General features: G+C 34.5%; 1 protein-coding gene across 1 annotated transcript in view; it reads left to right on the forward strand.

Moving 5' to 3' along the window:
* LOC139966208 (vacuolar protein sorting-associated protein 16 homolog) overlaps positions 1-18,072 on the forward strand; it is a 30,781-nt gene that overhangs the window by 10,419 nt on the left and 2,290 nt on the right. The window contains exons 11-21 of the mRNA XM_071969006.1: positions 740-865; positions 1,952-2,079; positions 2,907-2,942; positions 3,534-3,636; positions 4,758-4,892; positions 5,334-5,442; positions 6,139-6,341; positions 7,666-7,743; positions 8,516-8,685; positions 10,126-10,222; positions 17,272-17,375. Of these exons, the coding sequence (XP_071825107.1) occupies positions 740-865; positions 1,952-2,079; positions 2,907-2,942; positions 3,534-3,636; positions 4,758-4,892; positions 5,334-5,442; positions 6,139-6,341; positions 7,666-7,743; positions 8,516-8,685; positions 10,126-10,222; positions 17,272-17,375 (1,289 nt within the window). The remainder of the gene's footprint in view (positions 1-739; positions 866-1,951; positions 2,080-2,906; positions 2,943-3,533; positions 3,637-4,757; positions 4,893-5,333; positions 5,443-6,138; positions 6,342-7,665; positions 7,744-8,515; positions 8,686-10,125; positions 10,223-17,271; positions 17,376-18,072) is intronic.

An 18,072-nucleotide genomic window follows, 5' to 3' on the forward strand; every position in this document is an offset into this window, starting at 1 on the left:
GGAATGTGTAGTACAGAGAATGGAAGCATGACTGCAATACTGCAGTATCAAGATTAAGAAAGGAATAAGTAGTACAGAGAATGGAAGTATGACTGCAATACTGCAGTATCCAGATTAAAAAAGGAATACGTAGTACAGAGAATGGAAGTATGACTGCAATACTGCAGCATCCAGATTAAAAAAGGAATATGTAGTACAGAGAATGGAAGTATGACTGCAATACTGCAGGATCCAGATTAAGAAAGGAATATGTAGTACAGAGAATGGAAGTATGACTGCAATACTGCAGTATCCAGTTTATAAATATGTAATACAGAGAATGCACAAAACAGACTCATCCTTCTTATTCAAATAAATAAACACCAAGATTTATTATTTCAGATCAGAAAGGACAACTTAGTTCATTATTTCATTTTCTCTACAAGTATATATGTTGAATTGTGACCATTGATATTGATGATGTAAGTGAGAAAAGAGTGAAATGTACAATTTACTTATTGCAACTGTTAATTTGTGAAACTTAGAGAAGAAATTGTGCTTATTGGTTGACTGGTATTACATAAATTTCCTTCAGTAACTAATTACCACTGATTACCAATTTGATCTAAGCTAGGGGGTGCTACTCAAAACAAGTTTACAATGGATCAGTAATTGACATCTGTTCCAAGTGTTTGAAAACATATAGATAATTGTTTACCAAGTAGATAATGATAATGAGGTATTGTATTTTGATTTTCAGAAAAAGAGTCAGAAGGCAGACGAATACATTCGTCTTATTCATGACGACCTGCCCAACGCAGTGAAGCAGTGTCTGGAAGCAGCTGGAGAAGAATTTGAACCAAATACACAAAAGTCTCTTCTAAGGGTATGTATGTATTTGTATGTAGTTTAGATCCTCCTGCAAGCAGGAGCTCGCAAAGAAGCCTCATTGGCTTATCAAAGCCGCAAGCTGACCGAAGTCAGTCTCTTACATTCATATTTAACGTCCGTGATTATGAATTGTTAATTGTCAACAACTCTGTAACTGGACGAAATACATTAATCTGGGAGTGACTCGAACCGGGGACCTCATGATTGAAAGGCACCGGCATTAACCACTGAGCTAACACTCCTTAAGGGTAAGCCATAACCATACTCCTCTTAGAGATCAATTTTATTGCAGAATTGGATGTATGGGAGATTTTCTAATTTGTCTTGACTTTTTAAAAAGACTAAATTTTAGATTTCAGAGGTGAGAAAGTGCTTTACCTTTGTATTGTCTTAAACGTGTTCCCTCCCATCTTGATTCATTGTTCAGACTTTCCAATTTTCTTCTCTGTTAGTTTTTAAGGCAGCATCTGCATAATTGTTACACGCTGAGCTAGCTTACTTGTTGATGGAAATGAATGTTCAGTGGAAGATAAACCTTGTATCTCTTATAGTTGATAAGAAAATTGCCATATTTGACCTAGTTTATTCTTCTTTATTTGACAACTCCTCATACTAAATATTTGCACTACATGTTTACAGCCATTTTACTACTTTCGAGTAATTAGTTACTAACCATGTTCCTCCAATGTGGCATGTTTTGCTTCCCACAGAGTTTACACAGTCAACTTTTTTTTTGATACAGCTTCTCTATTCCTTTAATTTCTCATAACATCACAAATTATTATTAATATTTGGTTTTTTGAAGGGATTTAATTGAACAGCATCGAAGAAAGATAAGAGTGAAGAAATATGTGAATATATATGATGTGCTATAGTTGCACAAATTTGAGTGTTTTGGGGTTAAAATGCTCACCAATATATGAGCCATTATTCTAAGATTGCCCAGTCTGAGTAGGAAAAGCTGAATGTAGCATGGCTGCATCTGGATGATGGGAATTGGGATGCCTGGGGTGGAAATACAAGGTCGATATATTATATTGACATGCTGAATTTTTCTTTCCCATTGTCTGTCTGTTTTTAGGCCGCCTCTTTTGGGAGATGCTTCCTGACTAATTCTAACCCGTCTCAATTTGTGAAGATGTGTCAGACACTGAGAGTACGCAATGCTGCCTATGATTTCACTGTGGGAATACCTCTTACTCTAGTTCAGTATCCTTATGAACAATACAGAATGTATTTATAATTAAACTTTGAAATAAATAAAGAGCTTGTAATAAAGAAGAATTTTGGGGGGTCATAAAAGCAGATTGTCGAAAGTGACGTTAAATTTGAAGTCGCATGCTGCACGACCAACCCCATCCCTCATTGTGCCACTGATTTAAGAACGTCCAAGTTTTATAATATTTATACAGTTTACATAAAAATTGATGCAATAATATGCTGAATATATTATTTGCCACTTACAAATAGATGGGAAGTCTTTGGAAAGTTCTAATCAAATCTTGTGGCATTTATTACATTGCTTTGTCTGTGAAATACCTCTACCCACATGAGTCCATGAAACATGTCACTTAAGAAACAGTTCTCATCTTTTAGAGGAGGGTCTTTATGCTTCCATTAGCTTGAATTATTCCTGCATAAAATTTCTAGATATATGGTATTATTGAACCTACTGTAAAAAAACAAACTTATGCAGTGAATCTTATCCATTAATTCCTCATGTGTATAATCAAAAATAAATGGAAATATAGTTTTGTTTTTATATTTCTTTAGTTTTATCAAATACATAAAAGAAACTTTTCATCTTTGTAAGTAGTTTCTGTATAGAAAATTATTCATAAGTTATTGTGTCATTGCTTTGGTTGTCTCTAATAATGTATGACAACTTAGAATTTAGTGCCAATTTAAAATTTATCATTACCAACCCGTTCCTTTCTTAAGATATCAAGGCACAATTGTTTTATAAAATACAATTTGTCAGTAGTGATTTACAACTTACTTTCCACTTTTAGAACCTTAACAATTCCTGTTTTCAGATTGAATAGGTTATCTGTTGAAGTTTTAATTGACAGGTATGTTGCTCACTTCAATTCTCATGGGTTCTTTTTATTCTAGTCCTTAGTCAAATTGTCCATGAATTGCACATTAGGAATAGAATGCTTTCACCATAAAGAGGAACCCTTGATACCTGTACTGCAAAGGAGCAAATGCTTTGATGAAAAAGATCCTCATTATTAAAGAAAAGTTTGTGGTGCCTACTGAAACCGTGAGGATTATAAATCTCAAAATTTACTTTGAAGAAATAAATGACCTCATCCATAATACATCTGATATCCCATAGCAAATTGCTCTGCAATCAACCAATTGTCTGCTCATATGTAAACATGTATAATAAGTATTTCTTCGACAAAATGTGGATAATACCAGCACTTAATGATAGACAAAATCCACAATCGTTGTTAAAAAAAAAAACCTTATGGTCAGTACTCAATTATTTCATGTTTTGTAAATTTAATGCCTGAACCTGCACTTTAGTAATCTTGTGCACCTCTAATTCATAATTTAGGGGGAATAAGTTGGAAGTTGTTGCTTGAATGAATCAAGTTTCTAAAGGTTAGCTAAAAGTCTGAAAATGTTCTTATGTTTGGTTTCTTTCTCCGTAGATTAATAAGAAGAAGAGAATGGGAACTTGCCATGAACATTAGCAAATATCTAAAACTTTCAGACAGCGAGAGTAGAATTTTAACCCACTGGGCTTGTTACCAGGTAATTCTTAGTCATGTAGCATTTGTCACATATATGCCATGATCGTTATGCTTTTCTTTGCAATAAATGAGGTAAATACAGGGTTACCATCTGACCAAAGTCACAGTCAAATTTCAAAATTTGGCCCATATTTTAGTCCTTTTGGCTGCCAAAAAGAAATTTTGCCTGTTAGAGAAATTTGGTCGAATTTTATCTAAAGCTACTCTAGCATGAGTATTTCAAGCATATTCATAAAACAGAAGAAGCTTCAGAAAGACCCATGTGATTTGCATGTCAAACTCGTATATACTTTTTGCCAAAATGGCAAGAGTTTAACACAAAACTTTGGAAAAGTTCGAAGTGGAAAACCTTTAGCCTATACCTATATATGTAACTTTGAGGAAAACTTTATGAACCTTAGCTGGTCCTAACCTGACCATTTTAGGATTTCTGGTATATTTTTGTTTAACACTGGATTGAATTTGACCATGGAAACTCTAATCTGGTCAAGTCTCAGGACACGTTTGACCATGAAGCACTGTTTAAAAATCTTGCGATCCTGGTTTTGCTGAGTAGGCTAAGAGTTTTCCTAAAGATTTATTTTAGGTTTCATACAAGAATAAATACAGAAACATGGCAGTTTAGCCTAAAATGTCTTGCTATGAGCAGAACTATTACATTAGACTGATCATTTTTATTTAAATTTTGTTTTTAAATTTAATTTTCTGTTTCATATAAAGAAACAAGAAACATGGCAGTCTGGTCAAAGGCAAACCTATATATTATATTTTATTTGAGAAACTGTTACAACTCTAATTGACTTAAGCTGCAAAAGGCTCTCTTTATTGTCATTACTGTTGACAGTTTGTTTACTATTGGAATGTTTTTGTGCTCAAAACTTTCTTCACAAATTTTAACCATGCAATGTTACATATTTTGGGACTTTGTATCACCCATAATTTTCATATTTGATGACAATGTTACTACTTATACTACTAGTAGATATTATTATTACTCTGAGGAGGGACAGAGCCATCTTTTCCACATCTTGACGTTGCATTTGACTGTCATTGCGGCACTGTAACGAGATACATTTATGTACTGATTAGTACTAATTAGTCTCTTTGTCTGTCAATTAACAGGTGGAACTTAAAAAGAAGAGTGATAGTGAGATTGCAGCTAGTATCAAGAGTAAGCTCGGTGATGCCCCTAGCATCTCGTACTCAGAAATAGCCAAGAAGGCATCCGAGATATCCAGAAATGAACTGGCAGTTAAGGTGAGGATGTTATGGAGCTATTCTTGGTCTCCTGCGGATAATGGTGAAGAATTGTCCCGGGTCTGGAATTCGTCTGGATAAAATATCAAAATTGCATCTTACGTAAAGGAGGCCCTGCCTATTCCGTTATCCTTTACACCCTCAAGAGCAGCCTTCTTTTTTTCGTGCAAAATTTTAAGCGATATTTCGATGGTATAACATATTAAAATCCTATAGCAATGAAATTCATTAAATTTAACTAGTCAAATTTTATTTCAAAGAATGAAATAAACCCTTGCAAATTTAAGTTTGTCAATTTGCTTTTTGCCAATTGATTAATACTGATCGACCCCAATCTCGTAATAGGTCAGACATTTACTACAAAACTAATTAGGCAAAATATATAATTGTTGTAACGTTTGTTTACTCTATTCATTCTGTATCACGACCGTCTTGTTTCAGTTACTCGATTATGAACCAAGGGCCTCTGAACAAGTTCCTCTGCTTCTAACAATGTCCAGCACTGAAGCGGCATTACGTAAATCCATAGAGAGTGGAGACACAGATCTGGGTGAGTCCATTCGATTCAACTTTGGAAACTTTACTTCCTTTCTGGAGTATCTCAACTTGGATTGAGCAGCAAATCAATTAATATTTCACAATATTAGACAGCTCAGCAGTTCTTATGGAGCCCATCTAGTAACTTAAGTTTTTTTTTTGGCTTTGGATACTCAAGAGTTGGTCAAATTAGCCACCAAATGTAGGCCTTTAATAATCCAGTCGATCCTCAACATTTTTGTCACCAGACACTTTTTCACATTAATGCTTTAACTGCATGTAAAAACACATTGATAATCTCAAAATGAACTTTGTTGTCTTAACTTTTTTCTTAAATTTAATATTTTCTCATCAGAATCACCGCAGAAAAACCTTTAAGGCTACAGCCACAAATCTCATTCAATTAGTTAGCTTGTGCCCCCACATGGAGTCATTTCTTTTAAATGTTGTTTTCTTTTTCTTGTTGCATAATCCATGCAGATTTAACATGTTCTTTTTTAGAAATCAATACAGATGTTATTGGTATGGTCTTTATGAAATTAATGCCAAATTGAAAATAATAAGCGAATATGTTGGATGCAGCAAAAATGTTACAGTCTTACTATTGTCTTCCAGTGCACTGATTGTTGATTCAACATGTCCCTGTTTTCCTTTTAATTTTTTTAATATTTTTGCAATTTTTGTTTGTTTCTTTCTTTCTTTTTTGTAGTCCATACAGTTTTAATCAGACTTATGAAGAAAATGAAAATGCAGGATTTTCTGATGATGTTAACCAATTATCCAGAAGCCCAGAGTCTGTACATGCAATACTGTAGACAGGAACAACCACAATCACTGATTGACTTACATTACCAAAATGATAACTTCCAGGAAATGGCCGGATGTCACATCAGAAATAGCTACGAACAGAAGGTACAATTTCATAATTAGCATTGATTACCACAGATGATATTAAAAATAGAAATAATTGTAAGGGATAGGTTTAAGTCAGTGCCCGGTGAATCTGAAATATGATCATTTGAGAGTATTCTATTGCTGTTCAAGTTTCTTGTATAGTTTTAAATGGTAAGCATACAAATCTATGTGTAAAAATATGGCTAAAACATTACAATATGCTAGAATTCTGATGATGTCACAGTATGTGGATAGTTGTTAACGTACAGATATGTGTGTACAAATATGGCTAAAACATTACAATATGCTAGGATTCTGTTGATGTCACAGTATGTGGATAGTTGTTAAAATGTTAACATACAGATATGTGTGTACAAATATGACTTAAACATTACAATATGCTAGGATTCTGTTGATGTCACAGTATGTGGATAGTTGTTAAAATGTTAACATACAGATATGTGTGTACAAATATGACTTAAACATTACAATATGCTAGGATTCTGTTGATGTCACAGTATGTGGATAGTTGTTAAAATGTTAACATACAGATATGTGTGTACAAATATGGCTGAAACATTACAATATGCTAGGATTCTGTTGATTATTACAGTTTGTGTATAGTTGTAAAATGTTAACATACAGATAATTATGTGTGTACAAATATGGCTAGAACATTACAATATGCTAGGATTCTGTTGATGTCACAGTATGTGGATAGTTGTTAACATACAGATATGTGTGTACAAATATGGCTAAAACATTACAATATGCTAGAATTCTGTTGATGTCACAGTATGTGGATAGTTGTTAACATGCAGATATGTGTGTACAAATATGGCTAGAACATTACAATATGCTAGGATTCTGTTGATGTCACAGTATGTGGATAGTTGTTAAAATGTTAACATACTGATCTGTGGGTACAAATATGGCTAGAACATTACAATATGCTAGGATTCTGTTGATTTTTACAGTTTGTGTATAGTTGTAAAATGTTAACATACAGTTATGTGTGTACAAATATGGCTAAAACATTACAATATGCTAGGACTCTGTTGATGTCACAGTATTTGGATAGTTGTTAAAATGTTAACATACTGATATGTGGGTACAAATATGGCTAAATCTGTTCAGTTTGCTAAGGTTCTGCAGATTTCATCTTTCTTATACAGTTCTAGAAAGTAATCATACCCATCTGTGTGTGCACATTTGGGAAAAATACTGCAATATGCTAGAATAACATTGGTCATAAAATGTTGCAATATGTTAGGAAAATTCTTCTTTTCATTACCTGCTTTGCAAAGAAGTTGTTTTATCCACTTTCCCTTTATTATAACAGACCCTTGCGAAGCAAATTGATTATCTGCGGTCAGCTCAGGAAAATTATACGCGTTCCAGAAATGAATTTGCTGCAAAGGTGAGTAGAAGTTGCCTTGAACCAAACAACAGGACGGTAGTCTTGGTAGAAATTGTACCTAACATTTAGTCACAAATTTGAAATTGTAGCTTGCATGTCATTTTCAAGTATAACCTATTGACACATACATGTAGTATCAAATTGGAGATTGAGGTGCTCATTCATGCCTCTTCAGATATCTTTCCTTAGGGATTAAGTTATTTGACTTTCATTCCACTTATTTATACCAGTTTGAAAATGTGCCAAATTATCAAAATACAGTCATAAAAAAAAGAAGAATACGTGTAAAATTGTACAACAGCGGATATTTAATACGGCATCACATCACTAAATGCTGCAAAGATTGGTTGAATTGCTATACAATTGCACAGATGTCTAGCAGATTTGTACAACAGGAACCATAGTAAATTTTAGGACAGGGTCTTCAGAACGTTTGAATATGCAACACAAAATTTGAACACTAAAAAATAGAAGCTGTAAGACAAGGGGATCAATAACTGGTAATTAAAAAATATAAGGTTAGAAAACAGATGTCGGAGGAAGCTGATTTATAATTTTTTTTAATTATTTTTTAAAATATTATTATGAAGAATGTTTACCCTGACTCCTAGATTTATGGGAAGTTTTTGTCGTCGAATTCAACAACGCTAAGACATACTTATATTAGCATAAACTTACAAAGGATTTGTTTTGCAACCGCTTTTTTAGCCAATGAATGCCTCTGTTATAACCAATGATGTCGCTGTTGCGTTCTCTTTTGGTAATTTTGTAGTGCACAGATGAACAACGAAAGTTACTCGACTGTCAGCAACAGATCGAGGAGAAACACGAGGTTGAATTCGTGGGTCTGTCTGTTCATGACACCGCACACAAACTGATCGTCTCTGGTTTACCAAAGCTTGCAGAATCCATCAGGAAAGACTTCAGAATTCCAGATAAAAGGTGAGAACAATATTGAGATTTGTCCGCTGATCGTATTCTGGAACCTTTCACTTTGATATTTCTCTTTCCGGGAGATATTTCAAACTTAGAAATGCATCGACATGTTGACGTGGCATATTTAATCACTAAAGAGTGGAAATTAATTCAGTAATATTCTGCTTTCTCTCAGAGATGCAACACGATAGCAGAGTAACACCATCTATTAATTTTAACGGTTGATTGAGGACTATCCTCAAGTATATTCAAATCAAGGAATGTTTTTCTCAAATGTTTGTTTTACATTTTTGCTTCCTTGCCGGAAGCAAAAAGAATCGATGTGGTGGCATGTGTGAGTGTGTATGTATGTGACACTTGCTTGTAAACAAGGTAATGCAACAAGGTAATGATGGATTAACTTCATACTTGGTATGTGTCTTATTGCATAACAAGAAGCCTATTGTTTTCTGTGAAGTTCATCCTCATATGGGGTCAACAGAGGTCAAAGTCTAAAACTTTTGTGAATAGATAACCCCAAAAGTACATCTTTGTTGAACTTCATACATGGTATGCAGATTCAGCTTGTTGAGTGCAAGAACTCAATTGAAATTGGTGGAGGTCAAAGGTCATTTGAGTCAACAATTTAAATGAAAGTCTGAAATCTTGTAAACTCAATAACACAACAAGTACTTCTTTCTTGAACTTCATACTTAGTATGTAGAGCCAGCTTGCTGAGAGCATGAATCCTAGTGAAATTGGTAGAGGTCAAAAGTCACATGAGGTCAACAGGCATCAAAGTCTGAAAACCTTTTAAACATTATAACTCCAAAATTAAAGCTACAATTATTCTGTGTATTCTCCAGTGCTATGATTTTCGTTTGGTGAACATAGTTTGGTCAAATTCAGTTCAGTTTAGTTCTGTGAAGGGTCTTCAACGAAACATACCTGGCATCCAGGTATTGAAATCTGCTTTAGAGTTCATACTCTTGCTTCAAATGTGCACTCAAACCTCCTTTAAGTTTCATTTTTTGAGCTTCAAGGGGTCAGCAGGTTATCTCAAATGGGCACAAACTGGCTCAAGGGGCCAAATGGTTATCTCAAATGGTTGAAAAATAGGCCATTTTCTCAAAAATATATGTATAAACAATGTCATGTAACTCTCAGCAATTACTAAAGGGATTGCTAGCTCAAAGTTGGTAAAATATGTCTATATTTCACCTAGGAAGATTGTTCTTCCTGGATATTGAAACATTTTGGTTTAAAAATTCTATAATGTAAATTCCTTGTCAGTGCATGACATGATTGATGTCCACAAGGGATTGCTACAAATCTTTTCTGGTTCTCACTAAATTCTGGGAAAAATTTATCTCCCTTGCTCTACTTGAGTCAGTAAGTTATTTTGAATTTTCAGCAACTTGTAAGGCAAGGAATCACAAAGCTAACTTGATTTCTGGTTTTGTATAGATTCTGGTTTTTGAAGATTGATGCTCTGGCAGTTAAAGGCGACTGGTTGGAGATAGAAAAATTTTCCAAAAGTAAGAAGTCGCCTATTGGATATGAGGTAAGCAAATAGGACGGTAAATTTCACACATTGTTCTTTCATCACTTGTCAGCAAACTTATCAACTTTGTTCTCATATTTTGCAAGTTTCATGTTGAGCTTCAGATTAACCTGTTAGGATGCATTTTTAAATCCCGTACTTTCATTTCATGCTTCAGAGCACTTCTACTGACAGTATGAATATGTTTCTATCAGATAAAGGTAAGGAACTGTTCATACTGTCAGTACGATTGCTTCAAAGCATGATAAGGGAAGACAGTATAGAGTGGTATTAGCATTAAGAATCAGATAAAGATTAGTAACTGTTCATACTGTCAGTAGGATAGCTTCAAAGCAGGATAAGGGAAGACAGTATAGAGTGGTATTAGCATTAGAATCAGATAAAGGTTAGGAACTGTTCATACTGTCGGTATGAGTGCTTTGAAGCATGATATGAGAGGACAGTAAAGAGTGGTTTTAGCATGAAGCAATTGTCTCAACTGGCTGGTTCAGATTTGTGACCACATGAATATTAATTAGTGAATGATTAGTAGTTGCAGTGTGGGCTTGGTCAAATGTAAAACAGATGTCTTTTTCAACACTTTTTATTTTGTGATATTGGTATTATAACAAAAGCTGGCTCAATGTTGTTGAATTTATCAAAGATTGCAACTTTTGTTTTCTTTATTATTTCGAAATGTTTTTAACTTGGCCATATCAATTTAAAGGGTATATTAATAGGGAAGAAGAATGTGGATACAAGAGCCAAAAAAGTGAGGGAAAAGCCAGAAATATCTCAGATATTGTTTTTGATCCTTCCCTAAGATTTCTCATTCATATTTGCTTGAACAAGAAATTCAGCAATTTTCTGGAATGCCAAACGTATATAACACAAATGTTGGAATTTCTGCTATCAGCATTGATATCATGTATCTATATGCTATCGATACTCTATTTTCTCGTCCATTCTCTTTCGCCAAGTTCCTACTTCCTACTGTATCCCCTTTAGACGTCCCTGTGCCCTTCGAATGAAGTTGCATAGTGTATTTATTTACCACATCAGCAACCTATTTAGTTTGATGAATTTGAATTGTATGAAATATGACATTGCAGATTAGATTAACTTATCAATTTTGAAAGGTACATTTTTTACTTACGGTCGGTGGAGGTTTTATTTATAAATTACTTGGTTTTCCACATCCCTCTTGCCCTTTACCTAGTGATAAAATGTATGACTTAAAAAAAACAGAATTGGAAATAAAAACAAGTCTTCTTTCCTCCCATTTCATCTGCTGTTTGAAAAGTGAATTGTACATATTGCACTTGAAAATCACAAAAAAAATGATATTATAGTTAAAGCAATGTATTAAGTTGGTCTGTACTTTTAGTCACTGTTTCAACCATACTTTATTAGTGATTTTGCTCACAAATTTTATTCAGACTTAAAGAAAAACCTTCAAGCTAACAAGGGAGTAGATCACTGTTAGTACTAAAAAGTTGGTTTCCTGCAGTTTTTTGCCAAGTTGTTTGTTGAACCAAACCACTTTCAGTTAAAAAGCCAAAGATATCCAATGTTTGGTGTCCTAAGGGCATTTTTTTTTTTTAAATTGAGAGATTAAACCTATTGATGACGTATTTAATATGTACAACAACAAGCCTCTTGCAGTTTTATCTATTAAAATTTCATAAGCCTGACGTTTTTGGTCTCAACAGGATCTTGTTTAGAGACAGTCTGACAATTTTTTTTTGTGAAAACATACAAATTGAGCAAACAAATGGGCAGACAAATACATCTATTAACATTTGAAGATACACTGGCTATTAACTTACTCCAGTCAGTCGAAGATGTCACTCAAACAGCATGTAAAAGAATACAGAAGGCATAACACTTGTGACTGAAATGAAAGGAACCAGAGAGGAGGTTTCAATAAACTTAATATGCAACTTTCTGGCTACCAAAAGAAACCAAAACAGGGGAAAAGGGGTGGGGGGGTGTGTGTGGTGCGGTAATCAATAACAGAAGAAAGAGAAGACAATTAAAGCAATGACTAACATACAGAAGCACAGACCTAGCTGTGATTAGTACGATAACATCTAAGGTTTTTCTTGAAGGAATTCATAGTATGAGGAGTTTTAATTGTGGTTGTTAAAGAATTGAATACCTATGCAACATCTAGCAGTTAGACTACTAGGCCTATATATAACATTTCCAAAGCAGATGAATGCAGGCCTAGGGTACTTTGTATGGCAATAACTGCTTCATGGGATGTTGACTAAACATTGCAGGGGTCTAGCTCTTCATCTGAATCTTATGGGGAGATATATAAAACTATCATTTTTTAAAAATGAAATGCAACCAATGGCTTCAAAAAGCACACTCTATTTGTCAAAGTATTTGTCAGAACCTTGCTATGAAGGGAAAAAAACTAATTTATATTTGAAATCAAGGTTGTGTTGTTTTTCATTATTGACCATGCACAGAGGTCAGATTTCCGTAAAAACATTTAACTTTTAATAACTCTCATGAGATTTAGTTTTACACGCAAATGGAGCAAATTGATTTTCCCAGTATTATATGACTTCCTGGATGAGTATGATAGCGCGACCTTTAGCTGCTCTGAAATTACAAAAGGTAACTGTTGATTTCATGTACGACTGCTTAGAAAAGAGCAGGTTGTTTTATTTTCATTTCTAAACTGATTAAAACTAACAAACACCGGTATTGCCCACATCCCACCCTATCTATTGTCGTTAATAGTGCAATGTTTGGCACCAATTCTGGGAACTGTTTCCTCTAACCCAAATTGGAACAATTAGGTGGCAATTAACCTTACTAGCGAGTGGTTCAGTGTAACAAATGTCCTCATAATCATATGTAGGTTAAGGTTAGCATAGAATGGGTCTACTGGAAGTATCTGTTTGCCAAGAAGTTTAAGTGTTGATGCTTGCTTATAGCAAGGTGGTAAATATGTGTTGCCACCTTTAGTACATTACTGCAATCAATTATCATCTTTTCTTGCTCAAAAGTGTTTGTCTGTAGATATTGTATGATAAAACACAGTCCTTTCAGTCCATGCAAACCTGTGCTGCACAACATACACTTCAAGTTGTACAAGTTTTGCTAACTTGTCGGTACCCTAGGTGTGTTGGTAATGCATGAACTTGTGTCTGTGTGTATGTCATCACCCTAACGTTAATTCGTTCGTTCCGTGTGATTTGGTTAAATAATGCAGACGAAAGTTGAAGTTGAAGGAAACTTGTCAAAAGTGAAAGAGATGGCTTTCAATCTGCCTTCGGCATAGGTATGCGTTCATGAATGTTTATAATTGAATTCAGAAAGGAATATTGAGGATACTGTAGCATATATTGTATATATATGAAGATAGTATTTATATCTTAAAAATAAAACTTAAACAAATTATGTAGTTACAGAAAGTGTAAAACAAAACTTATTGGCCCATTTCCTAGTTTACACAACTTGTTTTATTGCTGAGGCTTTAGTTATGAAGTTTTACTTTGAATTTGTAAAATAATTTGTCAACAACTGTCTTCGTTTCTATTTTTGTCTGTTGTTGATTCTTTTTTATTCTTTTTCTTTGAAATGTTTGATGAACTAATGGAAAATTTGAAGAAAAAAACTATAGCAAAGGATGTTATAAGCGATTGGGTCGATTTCACTAAGCAGAAGACCATAATTAAAAAGTCTAAACAACAACAAAAACAGCTTAGTGGGGCAAGTAGGCTGTAGACAACTATTTTGAACATTCCTCTAAGATAATCATGTAATTATTTCCCCTTCCCTCCCCCTTCCCCCTCCCCTTTCCCCCTGCCCCTTCCCCCTGCCCCTTTCTTTTGGAACATTTTCAGTGCCACAAGTTTTGAAACAATCTTGGAAACCCTCAGTCAAATTGCCTTATATGTAAACAGTAGACATTGATAACTATAAACTGTACTAGGCGTCTACATGGTATGATCAAGTATTACGTACACATTGCAATAAATCTAATCAGCTATGAATATATATAATTTAACTAGATGTACTAGGCGTCTACTTGGTATGATCCAGTTTTATGTACACATTGCAATAAATCTATTCCGCTCACTGAACCTTTGAGTCGATTCTCTTCTAAAAAAAAAAAATTCTCTCAGCATGAAAGCAAACATACAGTCCTGCAGGATTTCGTTGTTCCGCTAATTGGCATTCAAGTAAAGTAGTCTCTCTCTCTCTGCAGTCTACTCAACTGTGCGTGTCAGATGAATGGGTATAATAATTATCCTGAGATCCGTTCATCTGAAGAAGAAAAAAATATTATAAAAACCAGTGATGCAGTATCCACCACACTGACTAAACCTTCATGTTGAGTCCTGAAATGTACAACATTATTATGTTCTGAAAAAGTACGATGAAATTGATATAGACTTCATATGGGAAATGAAGCATTTGATACTTCTCGTTGAAAATTGCCAACAAATTCCAGTGGGAAGTGGGAGAAGAGTTTCGGTTATCACAAAGTGCTCTTCCCCCCCCCACCTCCCCACATTGTCAGGATCTGTATTCTACTGTACATTATTCTGACCCTTTTGAATTTCTTGTATAAGTGTGCAATAAACAGGTATAAGTTGAAATGTGTAAACCAAAAAAAGTAGTTTGCAGTGGATATGGCTGCCTGCATCCTGTGAAATTGTAAAAATTGTTTAGTGCTACAGTGATCTTTCTTTGTTTATATAGTGATGGACTAGTAAACATCATATTGTCATCTGTATCTTGTTTACAGGATAGTGTGATACTTATCAATCTGTCTGAAAAAACATTTGTGAAACCGTTCTGTATTAAATGACAACTGTTATCTATGAATAGTTTAGATGTAACGTGACACACAGGTACATCTGTCTACATAAAGTTTTAATCACCATGTGACTTGGATGGTGCACACAAAGCAATCTAAAAGTCAAAGTCATATCGAAAATCATCTCGCTTTTAATGCTTCAGGGAGACTAGAAAAAAAAATCTCTTGGCAGATGACTTTGACAGTTGACTTTAGCTGTTTAAGGGTCACATATTTTTATCCTCCAAGCACTTCATGTTTTCTTCAATGCCCCCCCCTTTTTTTCCTAGTTATTGTTGTTGATATTGTATGAATTAGGTGTTTTATCACCCATGTGTTTATTTCCATGGGAATTTAAGATCGTGTTGGGTTAAATGGTGCACATAGTCAAATGTTGTTGATGTCACTGTTTGCCAGTTCAAGTAGACCTGTGGCACACTGTATACAGTACAGACCTGGTATTCAAGGGTTTTTCTGCTTGGTGACCCCAATTTTTACCTTGATCATGTTGACTACTCTCCATTAGTAGATGATTTGGTCTGGGGCTGGGGAAGGGGTTTAGGGGAAGGAGGTATCCCCCTCACCTTTGAGAATAGGTTTCATGGGATTAGGGGTGCATAGTTCCAAAATGGTGTTACATTAGTACTTTTGAAGTCATCATTTACCTTCAACTGTTTTCCCTTTGTTTTTACCTCACTAATATAGCACTTTCCTTTTCTCTTTTGAAATGTTTGGCAACCTGCAAAATGTTTTAGTGATCCTAGAAAGGGGAGAGGGGAGGGGGGGAAGGGAACAAAACAAAAACATCAAGGTTTCACAATTAATAAATGAAAATATTCCATTTATGTTTGTGGGGTCCATATTCTGTTTCAGGATGATGATGTTAGCATGACAACTGAAACAGAAGTTTTGCATGACATGAAAACACACATCGTTCAATAGTTTTGTTTACAACATTTTTGCACTTATTAAATTATGTTTAGTAGATTTTTGGCATACATGCAAAAAATTTCAAACATAATAGTTCTCGAAAACATACATTATTAATATGCAATAAGATCCCTTCATATTCATTTGATTAAGTTAAAAATCAGTGGGACACTACAGACCTTTGTGATCTCAAGTAGTAACATATAATTGACAAATTTCTATAGCCATTGATTAACTTAATTATCACTATAGGCCCGTGCAGAGGAGTTATTGTTATGCCATCTTTATGATTGCTATTAGCCTGAGTATCTTTGCCTTTGTTTTGATATTCATAAATACTTACATGGATAGGCAAGGGTGCATACTGTGGCTTTTGGTTATCATCCCTCCCCTACCCCCTTCCCTCCCCCAGCAAAAAGATGGCTATATAAGGAAAGCCAACAACTAACAGCTGGATAACTCAGTTGCTAGAGCATATAACGTGTAACCTTGAGTTGACTGACTTGAGCTCATGTTCAACTTAAAAAATCCTCTTCTTTTCCAAGAATTGTTTTTTTTTTATGTGTCAAACTACATGTCATGGTTTGACTTTCCCATATTCTTCAGATTTGGCATGGCTCACCATAACCTACTCAAAGTTAAACATATTTTTTAAAAAATCATGTGTTTGTCTTGAACATACATAAATGATATGTTGGCATATGTGAGGTGGCCTCTTACTCCACCCTGCAACCCCCCACCCTCCAAATGCATCACCTTATCCATTGTACAGAGATTTGCAATTTTGATGAGGTGGTTTCATATGCCAAATTTAACTTTCATGATGCCTCAGGGGAAAAGCAGATGGCAGCTACACAAACAGGAGATGCCAAACCAATTATTTGCCCTAACTGTTTTCATATTTATTTATATATATAAATATATATATATATATATAGCGGGAGGCCCGTGGTTCGAATCCCGGTGGAGGCTGAAAGTTTTTTCACTGTTCTTGATTTTCCAACTCATTACGATTATATATATATATATATATATATATATATATATATATATATATATATATATATATATATATATGTGTGTATGTATATATATGTATATGTGTATATATATGTCTGTACCCTCACAGTGAACTTTACAAAAACATATGTTTAGAAAAAATATGTTTAGTTAAACAGGAGGAGTTAAAATCAATACAAATCAATTGATATATATTTGTTATGTATCTTTTGGTATGGTTGTTTGTATTGTTTTTTTTTTCTATTTTCTATTTTTTAGTTACCTAATGCATGTTTTTTTCTCCTTCCTCAAACAGCCATTTGTTCATGTTTGCCTGAAATATAATCAGAACTTTGAAGCAAAGAAATATGTGTCACGGGTGGCACCAGAGAAGAAGGCAAAAGTTCATATCTTATTGGGGTAAGAGTTTTTGTGAAAAGGCCATCGTTGGTTTGATGTCTATCATATGTGACTTGGACCTTTGCTGCCATGGTAACCCAATAAAGTGGGTTTAATAAAACAAACATGTCCAGCTTTTAATCTAAATCTGAGAGAGTTGTATTAAGTGACCATTTTTATATTGGAAGTTCTAGTTGTTTTGATTCATCTGTGTTCTCCAATTACTCTAAAAAGCGTATCTTTATTGAGAATAATTCTAGACATCATTATGAATATCTTGTATTCTACCATATGTCATGTACATATGTGTGTGTGTATGTCTGTAAAGTGTGTGTGAGTGTGTCTTTATGACATAATGACAGTACTTTGGGATAGAATGATGTCAAACTGACCATGAAAATATTCTATTGGGAGTCAGAGATGGTTGCGCTTAGTGTTAGGGGCTTATATCTTGATAAGTATCGAGTGGGCAGTACTTTATATGAAAGTCTTGGTATGTTACTTATCGCAGGTGTAGGCCACACTCAGGCATAATGAGAGAGAGGCTAGAGGGCTACAGCTCTTGGGAACAGGGTCAGTTAAGGGTCGTAAAAAATATAGAGGTGCCTGGGGAGATACAAGATAAATACTAGTGTATTCTTAGACTCATATAGTAATTACTGAAAAAGTTAAGAGGCCGAAAAATGGGCCAAGTGACATGATTGTATCAGGGCCCTAC

This window comes from Apostichopus japonicus, chromosome 4 (genome assembly GCF_037975245.1).
Source record: "Apostichopus japonicus isolate 1M-3 chromosome 4, ASM3797524v1, whole genome shotgun sequence".
In the NCBI taxonomy this organism is placed as follows: domain Eukaryota; kingdom Metazoa; phylum Echinodermata; class Holothuroidea; order Aspidochirotida; family Stichopodidae; genus Apostichopus; species Apostichopus japonicus.